General features: G+C 41.1%; 1 protein-coding gene across 1 annotated transcript in view; it reads right to left on the reverse strand.

Annotated features, from left to right (window-relative positions):
• ARHGEF26 (Rho guanine nucleotide exchange factor 26) overlaps nt 1–25,603 on the reverse strand; it is a 117,289-nt gene that overhangs the window by 47,888 nt on the left and 43,798 nt on the right. The window contains exons 6-7 of the mRNA XM_008706933.2: nt 5,775–5,927; nt 2,407–2,536 (exon numbers count right to left, since the gene is read on the reverse strand). Of these exons, the coding sequence (XP_008705155.1) occupies nt 2,407–2,536; nt 5,775–5,927 (283 nt within the window). The remainder of the gene's footprint in view (nt 1–2,406; nt 2,537–5,774; nt 5,928–25,603) is intronic.

Here is a 25,603-nt window from a genome sequence, read left to right on the forward strand (position 1 = left end):
CAGACGCTTAACTGACTGAGCCACCCAGGCACCTCTCTGTTTCATTTTTTTAATAAACACTGCTTATGATTCAAAAATCAATTTCACGACCCACTAATGTGTACAGAAGCAATATGAAAAATACTGGTTTATGTCCCTAAAAGCAGGCATCCTGGGTCCCGAGCTGTCTTTGCACATTTTAATTTTATGTAAAATTTTGTGCACACTTAATTTTCTAGGGAGAATGAGTCTAACTTTACTTAGAATCACAACAGGGTCTCTGACCCAAAAAAGTTTTGAGCCCACTGCCCATTCATGGCATTAACCTCCAACATGGTACAACAATATATTAGATTCTGTGAGTCCCAATCTATTCAAACAATTTTCTCAAAATTAAACAGAGAAAATACAGAAGGTTGAGAGATCAGAGCATCTACACAGAATCTAAAGAAATATGGCTAAAATACATTTTAAGAAGAAAAAGCACCCTGAAAATTCATACCATTGCAAGAAATGTTGTATTTAGAAAGTACCCATTTCTCATTTAAAAAATAGCAAAATTTGAAATAATATTTCTCTAGATCAAAGTTTCATATTTAGAAATCTTATAAAATAAACTTTTTTTTAATGACTTCTTACTGCTGATAAAATCTGATGGAAGAAAGTACAGTAGCTGCTCCCTGAATATGTCTTTGAAAAATTCACAATGTTTACATAACTCAGGACAAGCCTGTATACTATATACATGAATTTATATGAGTGTCTATTATTGTCAGGCTTAACATCTACTGCTTCATTCATTTTCATGCCAATCCTCCAAGTATATATTATACTTATGCTTCAGATGAAATTAGGCAATTTGCCAGGAATCATACTGTAAGTGGGAGAGCCAGAATTTGTGCCCAGATCTGTCTTACTCCAAAAGCCACATGGCATCTAGGACACCAAGTTTACCTACCAGAGTCCCTTCTCTCAGAGTGCTGCGGGTGTTCAGATGGGGAGGAAGGCATATCGGCTTGGGAGGGCACTGAGTAAGGCTTCATGAAAGAAGGAGCATTAGAGCTAGTGCCTGAAAGATGTGCTTGTTTTAGTAGTGACAGCCAACGACAACGTGAACAAAGATGCAGAGTGGGAAAGTCAGGGAACAAGTGTGGATGGATCCTACAAATAAACCTTTTTAAAGCCAAAATTTGGTTTTGATAACCTGGCTGCATTCTACCGTTAGACATGAGAAATGCTGATCTCGAAAAAAAAAAAAGAAAAAAAAAATCAGAGAGCTAAATTTTCAAAATTCTGCAAGTTTTCCAATATTAACAAGGAAAGGAGTTCCAAAACCACAAAAGTGTATGAAGGTAGTAAATTGAGGTGAAGCTGGAGAGCAGCAGGGTGTTAGGAATTCTGAGACAATGACCAACCCCCCACCCCCCCAAACCAGGCAGCAGAGCCAACAAAGTGACTATGATCACATGCTTTTGCTCATTGCAAAATGTCAGTGCTTTTAGAAAATCTCTGTGAATTTATAATGGAACATGGAAAACGGAATTTATTTTGTAACCTTATTCAATCATAATTTTTTGCTGTATTTTTATTCTGTGTTTTGACATGCAAAAATCAAGTACGTTAAAACTGACATTTACATTATGATCCAATTTTAAAGTAACACTATGGCAAACAACACTATTTGGCCCACTAGCCAGTTGGGAGCTGTGCCGGGGCACCTGGTTCTTCTCTCATCGTTGCTTCTGTGGTACCGGCCCAGCCGGTATGCAGCCCCCCTCATCCCCCCTTGCTGTCCGCTGTCCTCCCAGCTGCATTTCAGACCAGACAGTCTCTACTCGCTGCCCCCAGCCATGTCTTGCCACCATTCAAAATCAAATCCTTGTTTTCTTCGTGAATGTTCCCTAAAATAAGAAGGATGCTGGCCTTTCTTACCTTATTTGTGCAAGAGAAAACAAGGGCAAGTTCATGCCTTCTAATGCTGAAGAGTGTCTCATCCCCATGTGCTTTAGAAGCACCACGGCATCTTGGAACACTCAAGGGAAGGGGTCTGGGTGATCAGTCTGAGGAAACTGAGGCTGAAGGTGTTAGGTGACTTGCCCAAGGTCACATGCCTAGTGGCTCAGGGGGAAATGGAAAACAAGCCTCTTGTCTTCAATAAGCCAATATTTTTCCCATTTCAAAAAATGTTAAGCGAGTGATGCAATCTGAAATCTTCATAGCACCTACACAAGCCTAAGTGGAAGGTAATTTCCAAAGATATTAGACACAGTGAGACTTTCCAACTGAATAGCACCTTCTCACTTAGTTGGAGGATTTTAAAGAAGAGATACAGTACATTGATTTAAGTGAAACAAGAACAATTTTCTTAACCAGACTGATAGCAGCACAGCTACCCACAGAGGAAAGAGCCATTAGATCATGTCTTACGTCCATTAGCAGGGGCAGGCGAGTCACCCTCTGCATGGGGAGAATGAGGAAGGAGATCATGGGTAAGTTCCTACAGTCTTCGTGGGATTCAATTCGTGACAGTACTTCCTTAAAAGATGGGTTGGTGGCTCTGAGAAGAAACAAAGAAGAAATTAAAAATACTTCCTCCTCAAGTTAAGAAGTAAAAACATATTACAGGCATACCTCGAAGATATCGTGGGTTTGGTTCCAGACCACTACAATAAAGCAAATATTGCAATAAAGCGAGTCAAAGGAATTTTTAGCTTCCCAGTGTGTATAAAAGTCATGCTTACATCACACTGTAGTCTATTAAGTGTGAGAGAGCGTTATGTCTTAAAAAAAAGATGCACATTCTTTAATCAAAACATACTTTATGGCTAAAAAATGCTAACCATTATGTGAGCTCTCGGTGAGTCATAATCACTGACCAGAGATCACCATAACACATATAATATTAATGAAAATGTTTTAAATATTGTGAGATTACTAAAATGGCGCCGACAGACTAGCTTGACGCAGGTTACAAACAATCTTCTGTTAAAAGTGTGGTAAAGTGAAGCACAATGAAACTAGGAATGCCTGTATAAATGTCCTGATAAATTCACATATTACAATTTTTTAATATCTAAAACAATTACATAGACACAGATGGCTTGTCTGCCTTTTATAGTAATGACTGAATAGAAGCTAGGAGTTCAAGATAACAATATGAACAATAAGAAATGCATGAGCTAGAAACTTGTAGAAACGGGAGTAAAGAAATGAAGAGGCAATGGTATCATAATGGTGAACATATCCGTGAACATATCAATTATTAACTAGCGTACAGACTAGATCTCATATCTGGTAATTTATAAACATTCTATTAAAAAGATAACAAATGATGTTTTAAGTCACTTCTCTAGCTTCAGATTATAATCTAAGAAAGAAATATCAGACCGGATTTATTTATTAGGAGGCTTCTGGCCTTCTTCAAAGCTTCTGAGACAGAAAACTTTCTAACGATGCCAGCCAGAACATTTCTCCCCTCCCAGGGACATAAGAACAATGATAATATTGCCACAGCATTTTCATGGCACTTAGCAAGATGCACCCACAGATACGACTTCACGTGGAAGCATCCACACAACATGTGATGAAGGTCAAGAGGGGATTCCAATAAGAATGGAGCCCCAGAAGGATCCTCCACTTGCCAAGTAACAGACCTAGTATTTGGTGAAGACAGAGTCAAACCAAGGTCTTCTGACTTTCAGTGGGTGCCCTTACCCCCAGATCTCTCACCTCACTTCACCCAAGAGGAGCTCTGAGGAGTTCCCTTGCGACTTACAATGGGGCAGGGACAGGGGTTTGGAAATGGATACTGTAATCCCATGTTGGGGAGCAGGGGAAGGCCAAGAAGCAGGGCAGTGGAAGTTGTGACCTTTTTAAAAAATTGTATTTTGAAAGTTAGATATTTTGGTTCATAAATTAGTAAATACCTAGAACAGCAAATTAAAAGAAATTACACAGAAATGTTTTACTTTCATTTTCTTAAATTGAGGAATTTTAAGTTTCCTTACCTATTGGCTTTAAAAAGATTTTTAGTAAGGTAAAAAAAAAAAAAAAAAATCAAACTCCAAACCGGTTGCATATTGAAATCACTCAGGTCCCAGAACCCCCACCCCCAAAGATTCTGACTAAATAGTCTGGGATGGACCCTGGGCATCTATTGCATGTTTGCTTGTTTTCAAAGACTCTCAAGCATTTCCAGCGTGCAGCTGGTCAATGCCCTAAATGCAACTTCACAATACCTGCAATAAAACTCTGAAAACACAAACACTATTTTCCATGAGAAAGCTCAAATGATGGTATTGTTAAGCTAATTTAGATCGAATCTTTATTTCCTTTTTAAAGATTTTATTTTTAAGTAACCTCTATACCCAATGTGGGACTCGAACTTACAACCCTAAGATCAAGAGTCTCATGCTGTACGGACTGAGCCAGCCAGGTGCCCCTAGGACCTTTATTTTTTGAGTTACAGGAGTACCTAAGCACCTTTTATAAATCCTGCACAATAAAATGAAAAAAAAAAAAAGAAATTTAGCTCTAATTCAAGGCTTTGTTTTCACACATGTCACTTGCACCTTCTCACAGTTATCTGGGGTCCCGGGACGGGTGGGGGATTAAGAAAAGCAAGGGGTGAGATTATGCCCCCAAGAACATTCGGCAACGTCTAGAAACGTTTTTGGTTGTCACAGCTGGAGTGAGGGGCATCTACTGCCCAGGGGCCAGAGAGGCTATGAACCATGCCACAATGCACAAGACAGCACCCACAGCAAAGACCTATCCAGACCAAAATGTCAACAGTGCCAACAAAGCCGGCTTCGTACTTAAAAACCTCATTTGGTTTTCCACCCTGCCCATACAAGAGTTTCATAAGGTTGTGGAGGGAGAAGGGGCACAATCAGCCCTTCCCAGTGACTTGGGAGCTTCAGTGGGCTGTTTCTCTCAGCACCAACCCCAATCCCTCCACAGGGGCACACACATTGCGTAGCAGCTAACCAGAGCTCCACGCTGTGGTCATAAATGCCACAACCCACAGAGGGGGTATGAATGATAATAGCCATCAGCCCCCAAACTGAGTTTATGGTAATTCACACTGGGCTGGAAAACAAATAGCTACGTGAGATAAACAGGGTCCCCCAACATAAAACAAGACATTACTGAACAATCGCTGACGTTTAGGGCTAAAGCCATATATATCACATCAAAACTCTCAGTAACCTAAATAGGACAGAGGGAAAAAGGTGAGGAGGGAAATTTAAAGCCTCATTCTTTTTTGTTGCACAATTAAAGCCTTTAAGAACATTTTTTTTCCTATTGCTTTCCTTCAGACTTTCCCTTCTCTCCTCACTTCTAACTACCCAGAAGGGCAAAATCAGCAATTCCTATAAAAAACTTAATAGAGTTGCCACCTAAACAGAGGAAGATTAGAGGAGTAGAGAATCAGGATTGTAGTCCCTAGTTCAACTCAAATACTCTCTTGGCCTCAGGCCAACTACTCAATGGCCGGTTAATGGCTTAGAAAAATGGAAGTTTTAGAATGATGATCACTGCCGGGTCTTGCAGCAATTTAAAACAACAAGGAAAACAGTAACAGAAACCTTTAATTTCATAGTTGCTTTAGAGAGAAAGTTGTCCACAGAGTGGATTTTTCTAGTCAAATCCCCTCACCCTGAAAGCAGTCCTGGAAAACAGCCCATCAGGAGGCATTTCTAAATATGATGTAAGAGATCAATTAATTTCAATCAATGTGACCTAACTGGAATGGGGTTAGGCTATTCACTGTAACATTCAACGTCTCTTACAACAATTTCTGCAGTGTGCGTTGTTGGTAGACTTCGTTTGTGCAGTATTTCACATACGGGTCAAATGTGGATGCTGTGTGCTTTTCCACAATGTCACTTATGTCATCTATGAAGATATTATTCTGATGTCTTGCTTCCAACTCTGTAAAGAATCTGGAAAAACAAAGAAAACCATTTACATTTTCTTTCTTACACTTAAAAAAAATCAAAGATTATTCTCATGTAATGTTATTATACAGGATTTGGAAATATCAACAGTGCACAATACCAACTCAAAGAAATACAAGAAAAAACTATGAAGATTGTCGAAATTCAAATCTATAATATTAACATCTTATTACTTCAAGGGTTTAACTGAAAACACTGATAACACAGGGCACTTCTGTGCTTTCAGATATATTTTAGAATGTACAGATTTCACTATTTTTCCAAGAATTCCCTAGATATTGGAGGGGGTAGTCATGTTTCCATATTTCATAGTATTGAAAAGCCTATGTGCAAAACACCTTAAAAAACAAGTCTGAGGAGTGCCTGGGTGGCTCAGTCAGTTAAGCGTCCAACTCTTGATTTTGGCTCATGTCATGATCTCAGGGTCGTGAGACTGAGCCCTGTGCTGGGCTCCATGCTGCTGAGCATGGAGTCTACTTAAGATTCTCTCTCTCCCATGGGGCGCCTGGGTCGTGCAGTCGTTAAAGCGTCTGCCTTTGGCTCAGGGCGTGATCCCGGCATTCCGGGATCGAGCCCCACATCAGGCTCCTCCACTGGGAGCCTGCTTCTTCCTCTCCCACTCCCCCTGCTTGTGTTCCCTCTCTCGCTGGCTGTCTCTCTGTCACATAAATAAATAAAATCTTAAAAAAAAAAAAAAAGATTCTCTCTCTCCCTCTCCCACTTCCCCTTCCCTGCTTGAGCTCTCTCTCTCTCTCAAAAAAAAAAAAAGAGTCTGAAATAAACCTAATTCTGTGTCCTTTCTCTGAAAATAATCTTAAATCTAATAATATACATGGCATTTAAATGTACTCAGAAATTATTAAGATTGCATTTTAGGGTTGCCAGATTTGGCGTGTGTTTGTATCTATCTATCTAGAGTCCAGTGCAGTGAAAATTAAATTTCAGAGAAATGAGTTATTTTGTAGTACAGGTATGTACAAAAATAGTCAATGGGATGTCTTGAGCATCCTGTATTTCATCTGGCAACCCTGGAGGGCAGCCTATTTTACAGCACATTGAAATCAGATATCTGAAATAGGTTTCTACCAAGAGCACTGCTGTTCACAATGTAGTCCATGGACCAGGCATCTAAGAGCTTACTAGAAATGCAGCATCTCACCACCTGCGTCCGTCCCCAAATCCGAGGCTGCATTTTATCAAGATCTTCAGATGATTTATATGCACAGTAAAAATTGAGACGAACCTCCCTAGAGCACACTTACTGTCCATGTTTGGAGGGATAGGAAAATCTGTTAGAAAGTACTGTCATTATGCGGCCAAAGCATCTTCCAAAAAAAGTGTAATAAAGGTGAAATTAACAGTATTTTCTAATGTTGACTACTGGAACAGTCATACAAGAGAAATTTAGTTTTCCTTTTCTTTTCATTTTTTTTTAAGATTTTATTTATTTATCTGAGAGAGAGAGAGAGAGAGAGAGCGCGAGCGAGCACGAGGAGGGGGAGGGGCAGAGGAGAAGCAGACTCACTGCTAAGCAGGAAGCCCAGTGCAGGGCTGGAACCCAGGACTCTGGGATCATGACCTGAGCCAAAGGCAGATGCTTAACTGACAAAGCCACCCAGGCGCCCTATGAGAAATTTAGTTTTCAATAACCTCTTTAGCATTCATCACATCATCACTCCTAACTAGTTTGCTGGGTGGACTCCAAATACAAAATTCAAGACTGACAGTGAATGAGACAACAGAAATTTACACACGATGATTAATAGTAAATATGAGCTAACATTTCTCACATTTATATCTCAGTTATTTTCAAAGACTATCCTGGCACTCAGCAGTAAAACGATCCCGATTTTAAGAGGTCTTGATTTTACATATTTACATACACATTAAAGACATTGTAGTATAAACTGTATTAGTTTGTCATCATTACCTATTTTATTTTTTAACTTTTCCATAGGAGCTTAAAAGATGAAGAAATACACCTTAACTCCTAGAAGAGTACATATTTATGCTCCGAGAAAGCACAGAAAAATTTTTATTTGCTTTAAGGAGGATTTAGGGAAAATAATCAGTAGGATTCCCCTCCATAGATTGTAATGGGCCAGGTTATCCAAGCCCTTTGTTTAAAACAGCAAAAGGAAAACTTAAAGCACACTTGGCTGGGCTATTTGGCTTTCCTTCCAAAGGTAACAGGGTTAATATGCACAATTCTTAAACAGTAGGTCAGAAATACCAAATTATGTTCCAAAACAGCTTCATATCACTTTTTCAAGACTGAGTTGATTAACATTCAAGTAAAATATTAAACCCTCTCCTAAAAGTTTCAGCAGTTGCAAAAACAACCTACTCCAAACCCCTATGTTTGTTAAGGATATTTAAAGGCCATTTCTTAAAGGATATTTTCTATATAGCCTAGTCCCTGGCTTCAAGAAATCCATGTTATATTGGGAAGGTAAGGCTGATAAACATAGATGATACAGAAAGACAATGTGTTTGCATACAACCACATCTTGGAACATATGTGCCTACGGGTGGTGGTGTCAGTATTTTTTTTTTTTTTCGTTAAATGGACTCTATATGTTTTTAATTGGGGTAAAATATATGTAACATAAAATTTGCCATTTTAACCATTTTTAAGTGTACAATTCAACAGCATTAATTACACTCACAATGTTGTACAATTCTCACCACTACCTATTTCCAAAATATTTTCATCACCTCCAACAGAAATGCTACACCCATCACCTAATAATGCTCCATTTCCCTCTCCCCAGTCCCTAATAACTTCTTTAGGGGGCGGGGGGTAGAGGGGAAGGGAGAGAGAGAGAGAATCCCAAGCAGGCTCTACACCCAGTGCAGAGCCCGACCTGGGGCTCAATCTCACAACCCTGAGATCAGGGCCTGAGCCAAAATCAAGAGTCTGACACTTAACCGACTGAGCCACCCAGGGGTCCCTGCTCTGATCACTTCTAATCTACTTTCAACCTCTATGAATTTGCCTATTCAAAATATCTCCTATATGTGGAGTCATAAAATATTTGTGCCTTTTGTCTGGTTTATTGCACTTACTGTAATGTTTTCTAGGTTAATCTATGCTGACTTAATTCCCCTTTATGGCTGAATAATAGTCTATTGTGTATATATATCATATTATGCTTATCCATTCATCTTTTGACGGACACTTAGGCCACTTCTACCCTTTAGCCATTGTGAATAAATGACACTGCTATGAAAACCTGCATACAAGCATCTGCGTGAGTCCTTGTTTTCAAGTCTTTGGGGCTATATACCTAGAGATGGAACTGTGACCTCACTGACTCTGCCAAAAATAGTATATACCAAGAAGTGATAATATAATACCAAGAATCAGTACAGAAGAAGCTGGGTTATATGCCAAGGAGAGATTATTTCATGAATTTCATAAATGAAAGTTGAATAGGAGATGATCCTTTCCTTTCCAACACTCATAGATGAGTAGCCCATGGGAAGCATGGAAACCATTAATCACAATACAAGACCTCTAACAGAGACATACAGTGAAAAGTCCAGAGGGCCGGTGACTGATAGTGAGGGAAGGTGTGGGGAGGATGGCATTAGTGGGAGCAGAAAGGCAGGGGAGGGGCGCCTGGGTGGCACAGCGGTTGGGCGTCTGCCTTCGGCTCAGGGCGTGATCCCGGTGTTATGGGATCAAGCCCCACATTGGGCTCCTCCACTTTGAGCCTGCTTCTTCCTCTCCCGCTCCTCCTGCTTGTGTTCCCTCTCTCGCTGGCTGTCTCTATCTCTGTTAAATAAATAAATAAAATCTTTAAAAAAAAAAAAGGGGAATCAACGTAGCTACAGGCACGAATCGGGAAACTGGCATTCAGTGGGGCTGAGGTGTTGACCACAGGTGAACCGATGGCAGAGAATGAGGGTTGAAAAGCAGGTCAGAGCCAGACTGCAAAGGCTTGACTATATGCTGTATGCCGTATGCTGAGGACCTTGCTTCATCTGTGGACAGTGAGAACCACTGGAGGTGATGAAGATGATCATCTGATCAGAGAAAATTGGGGCAGAGACGGATGGAGTACAAGTGGGGAGAGGAGAGATTGCAAGCAGGTCAGAGAAACAGCTAATGTGGGTATCAAGCCTGGCAGTGGGAAATGAAAAAGAGAGGACACAGATTAGGGTAACAATTTGGAGGAAAAGTTCACAGAAAGAAAAAAACTCATCAGATGGGAAGTCAAGGAAGATGCTGGGGTTTCCATTGAAGATTTCCACCTGGGCAGCAAGGTGGGCCATTAAATCATTCACAAGGACAGGGATTTTGGAGGAGTGAGGGGAAGCAAGAAGGAGCAGTTTAATTTTGCCTTAGACACATCAAAAGGACAGCTAAAAATACATGTCTGTGAGAATTCAGGGCCACAGCAGTTCTAGGTAGTACATAGTCAGGACCAGCTCACTTTTAGCTGGTTTTCATATAAATGCAAAATATTTGTTCATTATTTTAACTCCACGTGTCTTTCAGGAAAATGTTCAAAGAAAACCGAAAAAATAAGAAACCATTCATAAGGTCATTATCATGTTAATCTAAGAAATGTATGTCTCAGAGGCAAATATCCCTTACCGTTTCTTGTCTAACTAACTGTTATAGTCTGAAGGAATGCAACTACATAACCAAAAACAACAGTAACTTGGCTTTTTCCAATGAAAAGGAAAATTCATTTATCACAGTAAAACCCTTGCCAAAGTACAAGATTAAAAACAAAGTACTAATGAAATATGTGTTTATGCTACTTACTTTAATATAATATAAACCAAGCCACCCATCTTTTATTTTGACATTAGCTTAATTAAGACATAATTTAAAGCTTCCTATGTTAAATTATCTATTGGTTATTTTGGCAAATTTGCATATTTTACTAACTGAGCTGAGCTATGGAAAGACCAAGAAAGTTATTACTGAAGAATGAGATATTATTTCAATAGCCAAAGATGCTGGAGATCCAGATCAAACCTGAAGCCAAAATAAAAGCATTCTGGTTCCCTCAATGAAATTTAAATGAGCTTGCGAAGTAATTTGGCTTATTTGAAGAGCAACATTTTAATGGAAATGTATTTCAGCCCTGTGAATGCTGTTTTTTTTTTCTTTTTTTTTTTTTTTCTGGGACAATACCTTCATTATTTCATCCCTGTAATGTTACCAAGATGATCATGTTTTATAAACAATCATGTGACACAACCTTTCTCTCTCTCTCTCTCTTTTTTTCCTCCACCAAAACTCTAATCACATCACTAAAGTCTAGATTTTGAGAAACCTCTGAAGGACCAGAAAAGGCTTCCTGGAAACAGTGCCTCCTAACCAGAAACTCAAATGAGCCCTGTTTGCCTGTTGACTCACGGGTACCAGCACCATCACGCCCACGCTTCAGATGATTGCGACCCGCCCAGGTGAGCTCCCCAGCTGTGCAGGGAACTGTCAGACCCCCAAGGACACCATGGTGCCTCTCAGGAGTTGGGACTTCAAGATGACTTAAAGACAAGTTTATGTTAGAAAAGCTTTATCATGGCCTTAATCCCTTTTCCTCTAATACTTCCTAGAATGGCAAGAATTGCATATTCTCTGGGCTTTTTGTGGCTGCTTTAGCAAGTGATGGTCTTACACGCAGGACCGCATTGCGGGGTAAAAACAAAGTCAACAATGAGGTAGCTGTTTTTGATATACTCGGCACATGTCCTATTGTTCGCTTCCCCTTCTCCCTTCTGTGATGGGTAGAAAAGACACAAATGTGAGCTATCAATGTACCCATACCATACTAACAGCCTTCTTAATAGTCAATTGATAATGTGCTGGATGTCAGACAGCAGTGTTCCTGATAGCTCTTTAGGACTATAGGGTAAATCTACCAAACTATAGAGGAGATTAAAATGTATTTAATATAGACAACAACTCTGATTCAATCAGTCAACCAGCAAAATCTCCTCCATGTGTCTAGCTCAAGGTGACAGGCTTTGGTAGATGTCAAGAAGCCAACAATTGATATGTATGACCACCAAGCCCAGTGCTACATGCTTCCCATATACTGTCTCATTTAATTTAATCTTCAAGCCTATTTCATGAGATGGCTATTAGAACCATTTTAGAGATGACAAAACGAAGGCTAAGAGAGCTTAAGTCAAAACTCGAAACAACCGAGCCTTGGTCTGAACCAGAGTCACACCTTTTCGGAGTCCAGCGCCCGTGCTCAAATCGCCCCTACTGCTTCTGCGTACAGATGCCCGCTGAGCTTGCCTGTGAGCACCAGCCATCCTTCAATCTAGACATCCAGTGAAAAGACTAACAGCTGGAGCTGAGAAAGAACCGTAGTATTTTCCAAGAAGACCAGCTGTCGAATCATCTCAACATGTAAATCACACACATCAACATAGTAGAGACTCTCACTGTGGATTTATGCTGCAGCCAGATCCGCAGGGCAGCAGAAGAGCTGTCAGACACCCCAGGTGCAGCCTCCAGGGGAGACAATCGGAAGGCCGCAGCTAGTGATGTGTTCTGGTCCTGGCTGATGCAGCGTAAGCAAATGCTGGTTTACAGGTCCCTGAGAAACTCAGTCATTCATTTTTGCCCTCCTTGTACCCTGCTGCCCTCCACTTTGCCTACCAAACCCTGGCTCATCTTTCAAGTCTAGGATTAAATTTCATCCCCTTCAAGAAGCTTTCCCTGGCCCTCTGGGCTGGGTCATTTATGTTATACTTCGCCTTTGGTATCCCTATTATGGCCGTAATTAATTATATTATGAATTTGTTTACATTTGTCTCTTAGCAAGGTCTAGAGGACAGGGACCATGTCTCTTTTGTTCAAGTACCTGAAACATATTGATCAAAATATTTGATGTGAATAAATCAAATTGTGTTTGAAATAGAAAATTAAAGATGAAACATGTTCAAATAATTTTGTTTTACTGGTATTTTACCAAACATGCTAACACCCACAAATTGGTCAGTCTTTGCTTTACTCACTGATAAATCAAGTGAACATGTTTTTTTTTTTTTTTTTTTAAGTGGTTTCCCAGAACTATGCTAGGCACAGTGAGGGTCACCAATTGATGAAGACACAAACGCCTTTTACAATCCCGTCAAGTAGGGTCGCTGCAATAAGACCCAGTCCAGCCCCAGTCTCTTCAGTGCCAGCTGCACTCTCTGAAAAAAGTGCTAGACCCACCGCTCCCCCACCCAATTTAGGGAGGATTCTAGCTGGGCTAAGAAGCACTCAGCGCTCTAGCTGCAGAAGCCCAGAAAGTAGGGCTCTGGTTATAATCAGCGCTGTCCTGTGCCTTTCCTGGAATGGCATCCTTTCAAGGTACATTTCCTTCATTAATATCCATCTGTCGAAAGCAAACTCAAATCATTCTTGGACTTCTTCCTCACTTGAATTAGCTGTCAATCAAAACAGCCCCTGTATCCCACCAGAGAGGGTCATATTCACTTATGCTGGAGACATGTAACATATCAGGCAGGTTTCACATGTCTAAGTTGCTGTTATATAATAAAATATCTTCACTAAACAAAGAAATATTCCAGATAAGTGGCAGCAAACTATTTGCTGCTGGAAATACTTTCCTAACAGAGCACCAACAGAACATTCTGTACTCTACCAAAAATGAATTTATATTCTGCTGTAGATAAGTGAGATCGGGGCTTGCTTGTTCAGGGCTTTGTGTCGGTAGTCATGTCGACACTAACGATCAGCATCCATTTCTTTAAGACCACACTGGACTGGGGATAGCAGTGCAGGACAAGAGCACCACCACTAACCCACGGCAGCGTCACTGACCAGTTGTGGCCCTCGGCCCAGATGCAGTCTGCACTCTAGGCAGACATTCATGATCAATCAAAATTGATGAATAAGATGAAGTTCATCTAGGAATCCTTGACCAGACTGGCAATGATGGAAAATGTGTTAATTTGACAAAAATAGAGGGCTGTTGCTTCTCAATCAGACAACTACCCTACCTCCTTCTCTGGCAAAGGTCGCACAAGGTTCCCTCCTTAGCAGGCTATATATCTTGTCACGTTCTATTTAGGTTTTCCTCCTGAAATTTTATCTCTGAATTGATAAGGGATAAGGGTTGAAATTAAGTGTGGTTGGGAATGTGAGATTAAAAAAAAAAAAAAATTCTAAACAAAAATGTTCCGGTAGCCCAAACTCCCATTCTGATACCTTCTGCTTGATCCTTAAAATCTCTAGGATGGTTTTTGTTAACAGATTCTTCTCAACCTATGAAAACCTCTAAGGTCAGCCTAGACACAGGACAGTAGAGACGGGGGTGAAGGACAGAAACTAAGGATTTTCTTACCCTCGATACCACACAACACAGAACTTGCTTAGGTTTAAATCCTGCTCCCCCGGGTGTCTTCAGTTCAAGGCACCCAGCAAATCCCAAAAAAGGAGGGTGCAGCTGGGGGCCAGGGAAGAGAAAGGTAAAGAGAGGCTAGAGTGCTAAGTGTCCCCCAAGACCCCTCCATGTCACTTAAGGCTCCCCTTTAATAAGTTCTTCCTCTCACTGCTAATATACATGCTCGAACGAATAGAAACTGGACCATACCAAGATAGGAAAACAGTATTTTAAAAGTTCTTGCAATTTTAATGCCATTAGACTATTTTCACTCAAAAATGAGAATTTAACATACCTATCATCTGAATCTGCTTCACAAAAATATATTGGAGGAAAAGGGGCTTGTTCCCATGGTAACTCACTGCATGCTAGATTCTCTTGTTTCAGTGCTACTCACGCGCACTCATCCATATTGTAATTCTCCCAGAATAAGGGTCACATGCTAATGAATGACAGAAAGCATGGGCCAGTGCTCTTATCAAAACATCCTTAGAAGAGATAAACGCTGCTGTATGCCTCTGATGTCCTGGGTTAGTATGGACAGCTTTACAGTTTTTAATTTTTGTCTTATTTGAGCACAACTATTAACTTTCACACAATGGAAAAATCACTGCCCAATTTTATATATGACCATGGAGACTGAGCCCAAGTATGCCTGATTCACCACTGGACCTCCAGGACCTAGCAAAGAATAAGCACTCAATAAATGTGCTGAACAAATCAATACTAGATGCCTGCTCTGCCCTCTTGGCCCTTTGTTAAAGTGCCATCTTCCAAGGGGAGCAACAGTGAGTGATAATACAAAGCAAGCATCCACCAGGTGTGATTTAATAACTACATTAAATTACCAGGGTCCGCATGGTATGGGTGGGCCGGAGCGAGGTGGCTCTGAATAGCTCTGCTGGTTGGCAAATTCGTACATGTGTGTTTACGCTCTTCACACAGCATCTGAGATACTGGGCTTGTAACCTCAAGAATAATTCTGTTAATCCGCTGCCTGGCAAAAATCCTTTGAAAACTCAAAACCTAGGCAAGATTTATGACTTCCGAGGAACTGTTTCCTTTTATTAGATGACAGTTACATAACCAGTTCTGTGACCCCTTTACCATGGCTACCTAGAAGAATATCACTGGGTTTAACTCTCACTCCTAGTAACGCCAGCAGGACAGGGAGCTGAGCACATGCGCTCTCCCCGTCACTATCCTGTTTTCTATTTCCCACTGAAATGGCCACATTCATTTCCCACTCAAACATGACACTTACTGTACGTTGCCTTGAGCCTTTTGTGGATGAAGTTGGGAATATAAATGATCAATTATAAACAAACCAGGAAAATGTGGATTCTTGGTGGCTGCTGGGAAACAGCACCAAGAATGAATTTATAAAATACTGGAACAAAGTCAAGTAAAACAAAACAGGCTTCATGCTGAAGCCCCCTTTCCTATTGTGGGCTGGTCATTCTGGAATAAAATCAGCACACGAAGGAACACATTTCTCTTCAGGCACTATTTCCAGATCCTTTTAGGTGGTGCCCGCAGTATTTCAACCAATTCAATCCACAAAGAAGAATAACATTTAAAGTAAGCCCCAAATCTTTGCATCTCTGTTTTTCTTTCTTCATCATGCCTCCAATAGTTGTCTTCCTAAAGAAATGCTCCCTATGGGTCCCATCAATTTTATCAAAAAGAAAAAGGGACGAGGACACGATTTAGAAAAACTACAAAGGTCAGTTTCTTAAGCCATAAAGCCCTAAGAAAAATGATGCTTGTCTATGTGAGGGAAATAGAATTTCATATCCTCTCTGACATTTTTCCAACCCGCTCCACTTTCTGCAGCAGCTGGCTCCAGGCCCCACCCCACCAGCTTCCGACAGCCCTCTCCGACTTTCATCAAAGACTTTTAAAATGCTTTCCTTTTAGATGGTTATTAGCACTGGTTAGCAAAGTACCCGATGAACAGGATCTATGGGATAAACAAAATCTCATCCTGGCTCTAAGTGGATTTGAGATAATGATAAATTTCTGTGTCTTCATTTAGTAAAACAAAACGGACAACTGAATGGAGAAGAAGACTGGGTCAACCTTCGGTCCTGCCACACACAGACATCAGCCCCAGAAAGACCACCAGCAACACAGCAAAGAGGGGAACACTCCAGAAAGAAGGGAAAAGAGCCCACGGGGTGATGGGAGGGGAGCATGAAGGAACAAAAAGAGGGAACGTGAGATCATTAGCCTCCAAATCACCTCCTCAACACCAAAGACCAAGGTTCCTGCTTTCTCTTTTTCTTGGTATTAGGGAAATGTGATCTCTTATCTCTATTAGATAACAATAGCTGTAAGTGAATACACCTCCAGATAAAGTGAATCTCACACACACTGTAGCAAGGCTAAGTGTGTACCATTACAATACACCTCTGGAAAATGTGTGCAGTCTCAGGAGCCAAATGACCTAGGTTCAAATTCCGGTCCTCTTTTATTAGTGGTGTAACCTTAGGCAACTTGCCCAACATCAGCAAGTCCTATTTCCTCATTTGTAAAATGGGAATAATAATGGTATGACCTCATGTGGTTCTCATGATGACTGAATGAATTAAAACATGTTAAGTGGTTAGAACACGGTCTGGCACATGGTACACGTTCATTAACATTAATTATCATTTAAAGTGCAACAAATGCCTTTCCCTCCTATATGAATTCACAGAATTCACAGACCTTTTAAATAATGCCAGTAAGCTGTCTTGCTTTTCCAGTCCACTCTCTTTAAGGACAGGAAGCCCAGCTCCTACGTTTCCATCAATTAAGTCTGGGTGGGCAGGTATAACATAGTCCTGCCATCCACCAAAAAGGCTCAAAATCACAGGTATGCACATTCTCAACAACTTTTAACAATTTGTAATAGGTACTTATCAATGACAAAATTAGAGAAGGACTATGCTTTGGTACCTCTTCGGTGAGTTACAAACGGGAAAGCAACAAACCAGGGCAAACTAACCATTTTCTACCGAGAGGCGGTAGAACGTTACTTTACTCTGTAAGAAGTCATGTCATGATGAAGAGGCTTGAAGCTAGGGAAGGCGCAGACACACTTTGCAAAAACACAAAAGGCGCTGTGTTTCTGTGTAGGGTGCCCTGTGGCAGGCTGAATGAATCATGGCCCCAAAAATGTCCCTGAGTTGTGAATCTGTTCTCTTACACGGTAAAAGAGACTTTGCGGATGTAACTAAGGATCTCGAGATGGGGAAGTCATCCTGGCTTATCCAGGCCCAGCGCAATGATCAGGGTGCCTCTAAGCAGACAACAGGAAGATCGGGATCACAGAGAGGAGGTAAGGATGGAAGCAGAAATCAGAGAGGAAAGAAAACACAATGCAGTTGGCTTCAGAGATGGAAGACAGGGTCATACCCCAAGGAACGCAGGGGACCTCCAGGAGCTGGGAAAGGCTCAGAAACAGATCATCATCTAGAGCTTCCAGAAGAAACTAGCCCTGGTGATACCTCGGCTTCAGCCCAGTGAAACAGACCTCAGACTTCTGCCCTTCAGAATTGTAAGAGAAAAAAATTAGGTGTTTTCAATCACTAAGTTCACAGTAATTTGTTACAGCAGCAATAGGAAACTCGTATATCCCCTTAATCCGTTTTGGAATCTCTGTCTTCCAACCCCTGTTACTTCTCCAATAGCTCATATCCGGTCTTTGCTTGGAGGCCCCTCCATTACTCATGGGCCTGACTTCAGAGCTTCATCAATTCCACAGAGCGGAAGGTCCGAGACCCAGCTCCCTCTCCTACTCATTCATTGACTATTCACTGAACACCTACTATGTGCCGGGCTCTATTTTAGGCACACAAAACACAGAGCCCAGGGCAATTCCAACGACAATCCTGTAGCTCCTAGGGAGGTGAGCTCTCCCTGCTCTACTCCTTCAGGGCCTACTGGAGGACTGTACAAGCAAGTGTTAGCACCACCGATGAAAAAGAGAACAAAACACTTTCTCTTTTAGGTCCCCCAAAGACACTTCAAAAGGTAAGAGACTTTCTTATTAGGTAACTGCCAGAAAGGAGAAGGTAGATGGAGAAGTGAGCGAATGAATGGTATGAGCAAAGGTGGGAACTCACAGTTCGTGCCCAGGGAATAGGTGGTGGACCCCAGGTTTGTGAATGGTAGACTTTTAAAGGAGTTCATGACACAAAGAAGTTTAGGAACCACTGGCTTTGTATAATGAAAGCAGCTAACACAGAAAGATCCTCAAAAATTGGGAAATTACTGGAAGATGAAATTATAAATGACTATGAAGAACCTGGAGTCCCACAGTAAGCAGTTTCAATGCCTTCCTTAAGTAATCGAGGATGACAGAGATTTCTTATATTTTAGGAAAGTAATCTGGAGGTAGCCGGGGAAGGAACAGGGTGTGGGGCGGAAGACTGAACTGTGGTGTAAAGAAGAAAGCAAGGAGGCCAGTCACAGTCTACACCCATAATCCACGTAAGAGAAGAGGAGCCTGACAGTTCTTCAACTGTGAGAGAGCTACCATAAAACCCAGCAATCTCACTCCTAGGTATATACCCAAGGGAAATGAAAGCACGTTCACACAAAAACCTGCACACAGATGTCCACGGCAGCATAATTTATAATGGCAAATAGAAGAAACAGCCCACTGTCCACCAACTAATGAAAGGATCAATAAAATGTGGTCTCTCCATACGATGGAATATTACTCAGCAACAGAAAGTACTGACCCGTGCTACAACGGGGATGACCCCAGGATGAACCCATGGATAAACACACTATGTTAGGTGAAAGAAGCCAGTCACAAAAGACCATATATTCTACAATTCCCTTGATATGTAGTGTCCAGAAGAGTCAGATCCATAGAAACAGAAAGTAGATTGACGGTTGTCTAGAAATGGGGACTTTGGGGGGAAATGGGCAGTGGGCACTAAGGGATACAGCCTTTCTTTGTGAGGTGATGAAAATGTTGTAAAATTGATTGTGGTGATCTTTGTTCAGCATGTGAATGTACTAAAAACCATGAAATTATACAATTTAAACAGATTATTTGTATGGTATATGAATTATTCTCTCAATAAAGCTCTTTAATAAAAAGGGCAACAACTGGGAAATGGACAGAAGGGGTAAAAGCTGATATCCATGACATCTATTAATTTCATTCGTGTATAAAGCACTGTCTTTTCCTACTTTCCCAGAGAGTGATTTTGTATGTGTTTCATCTCTTTTCAAGTGACTCTTACGAAAAGTTCCGGGATTTAAACAATATAAGCAAGCTGCCCTGGTTGAGACAGGTCAAGAGGCCCACAGTCCAGTTGTCTGGCTTCCCTGACACCCAAACTGGCCAACCCTAAAGTGCCTTCAAGGAATTCCAGGCCCCATGGAACACAATCTGAAACCACTCCACAGATCCAAAGGGCTGAGAGATGTGGGAATGTTAAGCACGTTTGTAGGGTCATTGAGAGGGAATCTAGCCAAAATCTCCCTAGCCACACCAGGCAACTGGGGACAGTGTATCCACAGTATATCCACACCAAAGCAGCCCTGCCCCACTGCACAGGCCTTTGACCCAAGTAACAACTGTTAGCCTTCTGCTCCCTCACCAGACAAGATTCCCCAGTGAGAGGGGATAATGGTTTCATTTATAGAAAGCTAAGAAAGGTTTGCTTTTACACCCTCCATAAGACTTTCAGAGAGGTCCAGTGATGGCAATTTAGTCCAGAAGAGTCAAAATGTTCCAAAAATTTTACCTAGCATTTGACCACAACCGAGATGCTTACTCTCTTTAATAATGCTAAATTCTGGATTATCTATTCCTTTAGAGAAATTTCTATAGTATGTGTACTTCTTAAATTTACATTTGTTGCTGCAAGGCAGTGGTTTATAAATCGTGAGCAGTCAAATTTCACCAATGTTTGTGTTCTCTTTTATGCATGCACCCCCTCCTTCTCTTATTTCCCTACCATAACATTGGCCCCAAAACACACTTCTTCTGCAATGGTATTTTCCTTTTCATGATACCTCCCTACCCACAATTTTTTTTCCCCCTGCTTCAATCCACTTTTCAGAACCTACCAAAACTCCTTCTAAAAACTCTGGTCCCATCATCCCCTTCTTTAAGCCATTGATGGGACCCAGCTGTGCAAACCAAATTTCTGACTATTGGCTTCTAACCACACGACTCCCTCTAAGAAAGGCCCATGGATGCATACGTCTTCTTGGTTCCCTCCCAACCAGCTCTCTGAGCCACTCTACAAAGCCATCCTACGTGCCTGCACCCTGTGGAAGGACAAGGTCACTGCAAAATCTTCTTGCACCACTTGCTAAGAATGTTCACACAAGATCACCACAACTATAACATTTGCCAGCATATGCAGTGGCTGGACTATAGAGAGCTAACCCCTTAGTTTTCAAAGTTTGTCATCCACTAGCCTTCTTTCACTTTTATCGACATCTTAACACCTGTCGTGGAAACCCCTGCATAAAGCTAATCTGGACTTTGGCCAATATACACATACACTTGCATTTGGTCACTTGTCCATCAAAGAGGAGCACCCAACGATACTCTCCATCCTCTCCTCCTGCCACAGAAGCAGAGCCGGCTCTCAACTAGTTGTAGGAATTTGAGAAAGACTAAAGAAACTGCCTCTCTGTAGTTTACTCAAGGGAAAGCTGCACAGTGATCCCTTTGTAGGGTGATGGTCTCCACTTCAAAGGAATGCAAGTGGCTACCCCCATGGGAGGGAAGGGACAGGCTACTGGACAGCGGGACAGCAGCACCCAGGCCTGCTACGGCACTCGACCCACCGCTCGAGTTGTCAGCGGCTTCTCTAGTTTCTGTAATGCTTCAGAAACTGAAGATGCCTTGGCACCTGTGCTAACAAGGCCAATGTGAATTTCAACTACAGAATTACAATGTGCTATCATACCTGAGAGCTTAACTAGACCTTGTAGAGTGCTTCAGTTTCTGAGTGGTCTTACTCTTTCCATTAAACAGTTGTACTTTTTCTAGGGGCTTTCCTTAGAACTCGTTATAGCTATGCAAAATAAATACCCACTGGCTTCTTTCTAAAACAAAACTAAACAAAACATACAGTAGAAAAAAAAAATTTTTTTTTTTGGCAAACCAAAAAACCGTAAGTCAGCATTGTTCCCTGAGAAGTGGTCTCTGAAACAAAAAATCATTTGGAGTCTTTATTATTATTATCACTCAGCAATATATTAAATAAACCATGCCAAATTTACTATGTTATCGCTAGGAATTTTAACAGCACTCAAGACTTTTAAATTATAAAAATGTAATTTTATGAAGGCTTGCTTTTCTTTCACAAATGTTTAGATTTCTGTATATTAATTCCTTACATGTTTTTGTTCTTGTTGTTAAGGTCAGCTCGAAGATAAACAACAGAAAAAGAAGAGGGAAGTAGTTTATTGCCTGAGAAGGTTAACAGACACAGGAATGAATGCCTGTCCTTCCTCTCCAACAGGCAACATGGCCTTACAATCCACAACTTTCCTACTCCAAGCTCTACGTGCTGGGCCAAGTCAAACTAGAATAGTTTAAGTGTGGCTGCAGGTGCATGGACAGAGGTAAAAAATCTAACCATCACCTTTTCTAGAGACCTTTAAAACAAGGTGAAAGGGATGCCATCACTGTTTCTTAGACTTTCAAAACCTGAACTTTACCCTCTGCTCTGTGATACGGGTAGTAAAATTCAATTCTTGAAAAAGTAGAGGCTGAAAGCATTCTAGGTAGGAGACCCTTCACCGGTAGGTCGTGACTTGCATGCCGTGGGTATCTGCACTACATCTAGGACCTCTAGGGATTCAACATAACAACAGTCCCCATTACCCTTCTTCTCTGGGTTTATACAAGGTCTATGTCTCTTATCTATGTATTTTCTAATTTTAAGCATTTCTTAGTTTTCTGTAGGAGCCTTACCTTCTTACGAGACTAACACTTGGGAATCAATTCAAGTTTAATTTTTCAAATCGGACAAACAAACAAGATTCAGTTGTGTGTGTGTGTGTGTGTGTGCACATAAACATTTCCTATTCTTTTAAAAAGAAGGGCGATGGACACTGTTTACTTTTATGTTGATACCATAAAAAAGGCAAGTCTACCTGATCCTTTAGTCGTTCTATTATCAAAAAGTTCACAAAGTTGTATTATTTAACCAAGTGCCCCTCTAATTTTAACAGATTGAAAAATAAAGATAAGTATGTGTTACTGAAAATTATACAAGTGTATTTTCTTAATGCCTCAAATTACATACTATTAGAAACGTACTTGAAATTCTTTATGCTTAATCTCCCTAAGTCCTGGTGACAGCATGTACCCTAATACATTAAAACATATTTCCCTTTCTTCTGTCCTCCAACACTGCTAAATTTATAGAGGAGGTCTCTGGGGAACTCCAAGAGTGTGACTTTGTGCACGGGCACAAGGCCAGTTGATTTTATCAGGCTAATTTAGACCAACAAAATATGCATCAGAGCCCTCAGATGGGTGGCCGATGGCTGGAAACTGCCCTATCTATGCATGTGTGTTTAAAAAATCAGAATAAGCTCCCAACATTTAAAAATCAAGGGACTGCACCCACACATCCAGATTTCACACTCTTCTTGAAATAACAGATCACAACACTGAGCTCAAATTCCCACAGCAGCCACAGGGACTGTCAGCAGTGACTCCACCACCACCGAGGACCATCTCATAGCCATCCTGCTGCACTCAGCTATGCGATCCGGCTGCCAAGGCAGGGATTTGATTTTCCCCATCTAGAAAGGGCTCTGGAATCAGATTTTGGTCTGAATTTTGGCTTATCACTTAGGGTCTGAGTACTTACCACTCTAGCAATTTACTTACCCTCTCTGTCCTCTGCTAAAAAGGATATAATAATACTATCTGCCACAGGGACTGTGGTAAGGATCATATAACACAAAATACAGAAAGGACTTAGCACAGCACCTGGCATACGGGGCTGAATAATGGTGATTAGCGTTATCATCATCAAATGACAAAGCATCCAAAGGATACTTGAGAAGATGCTAATTCCATCCAGGTCAAAAAGGCTTCTGAAATCGCTATTTCTATCTCCTCAAATTATGTATGATTAGCAGTTGAGTTGTTAGGGACTTATTAAACTTCTGTTTCCATTTTTCAGAAACCTGCAAGGTCCATATATGTAGAAAAAAAAAAACCCAAAAACAAAAAACACCTCTGCTTCTCATTCAATTCCTAAGAAAAGCAACATATTGCTCATCGGAAATAGTTTTATAGGGGACACCTGAGTGGCTCAGTCGGTGAAGCGTCTGCCTTTAGCTCAGGTCATGATCCCGGCATCCTGGGATCCAGAGGCATCCTGGGATCGAGCCCACATGGGGCTCCCTATTGGGCACCCTGCTTCTCCCTCTGTCCGTCCACCACTCATTCTCTCCCTCCCTCTCTCTTTCTCTCAATAAATAAATAAAATCTTTTAAAAAAAGTTTTATACATGTATGGATTGGTCTTTATACCTGAAAAGTTTCTCCTATTAACACAAAAAGAAAGAAAAGAAACTTTTATTAACCCATAAAATGTTATTTAAACTGTGAGGAAGAATTAATTGTTGCAATTAGCATCAAATTTTAACAAATATGTGGTTGTAAAATATTTGTCCCTCATTATCAAGGCTTTGGAATTTCCAAATTGCAGTAACTGATATCTCTGTAAGAACTATAATTAATTGGGAATTTTTACACTTCAATTACAGAAGGAATAAAGGAAGAAAAATTATACTCAGCCATCTCTTCAAAAACTTAATGCAATCTTGGTGAGCAAAAATCAGTAGAAAAGTCTTGTCAACTTATATTCATAATATGAACCAGAAGAAAGTAAATGAGAAGCTAAATCCAATCATTTATAGCTTGCTGGAAAAAGTCCAAGGCAGGACCAGAGGGGCTGGGGAAGGAGGGAAAAGGAATCCAAGGAAACTTTACTAATAAATTCTCTTGCGATGGCATATTTAGGTATTAATACCACCTGGTTGAACACATGACATTCTGAGGATAAGTAGGCTGTGTTGTAAAGCCTTCACAATTTCTCAAATGTTGATTCTGGCTACTGTGTCTATGAAAATTGGTATAAACAAGGGCTAAATCATGATCCTTATGAGCACTTTACTTCAAAGTCAATAGCAGTAAAGCAGAGCCTATCCCTTATACAACAACACCTGAGGTTATAAAAACAGGTACCTTATTTCTGCAATAGATGTTTTTATAAAGATAATATTTTTTTAAAAGTAAATCAAATCACTAACAAATGACCAAACAAACAAAAAACCCTGGATGGTTTATTTTGTAAAAAAGGCAATTTTGGGGTAGAAATGCTCCCACTTAGGAGATCTCTGTCTCTATGTCAGGATCCTAGGCCAACTTGTCTTTAAACACCTCTGTCTTTGCATTCAGAAAACAAATGAAACCAGGAAGAAACACCCACGTCCAACTGTCCCAGTGGAACTTGGAAGGCATCTTGCCATTTTGAATGAAGTGCACCATCGCTCCTTTCTCCATTTGGAAGGAATGCCAATTACTCGATAATCCTCTGAAGGCACAAAAGCCATGGCAAGGTTCGTGGGTTCTGAAGGTGCATGCTCTGTTCACCGCTCACACAGTTAAGTGACCGTACAGCAAGTGCTTCTGCTGCAGAACTTGGCAACCCACATAGTACAAAATATGGATCCTCAAAAGGATTCCACAAGATTGAAGACATTCATAAGGTATGTTGATTTGTTTCCTTTATAAATGCAGACAGAGAAGAAAACAACTAGGTGCCACTTGGCTTCTAGAGCACACCATTCCCCTGGGTCTCCTTCTACCCCCCACAGGCTGCTCCCTTCTCAGTCCCCTTTGCTGGCCCCTCTCCCACCCTCCCAGTCTCTTAGTGTTGGAAGGTCCCAGGGCTTGGTGCTCAGCATTCACGTCTCTATCTCCATCCTTTCCCCAGTAACCTCACCCAGCCACCCTTGCCTGAAATTCCGTCGAAATGCCAACCACTTCCAAATAATGTTTCCAAGCCTCAAACTGCCAAATCCAGACTTACATTCCTAACTGCCTATTCAGCAGTGCCTCTCCAGGTCTTGCAGCCATTTCAAAAGGTACGGGGCAGGTGGGACAAATAACCACTTGAAAACTCGACACTGCAGTGAAAGGCAAAACTATGGAGACAATAAAAAGATCAGTGGTTGCCAGGCGCTTGGGGAGACGGAGAGATGGATAGAACACAGGGGATTTCTGGGGCAGTGA

Source organism: Ursus maritimus, unplaced genomic scaffold, assembly GCF_017311325.1.
Source record: "Ursus maritimus isolate PB19 unplaced genomic scaffold, ASM1731132v1 scaffold_20, whole genome shotgun sequence".
NCBI lineage: Eukaryota > Metazoa > Chordata > Mammalia > Carnivora > Ursidae > Ursus > Ursus maritimus.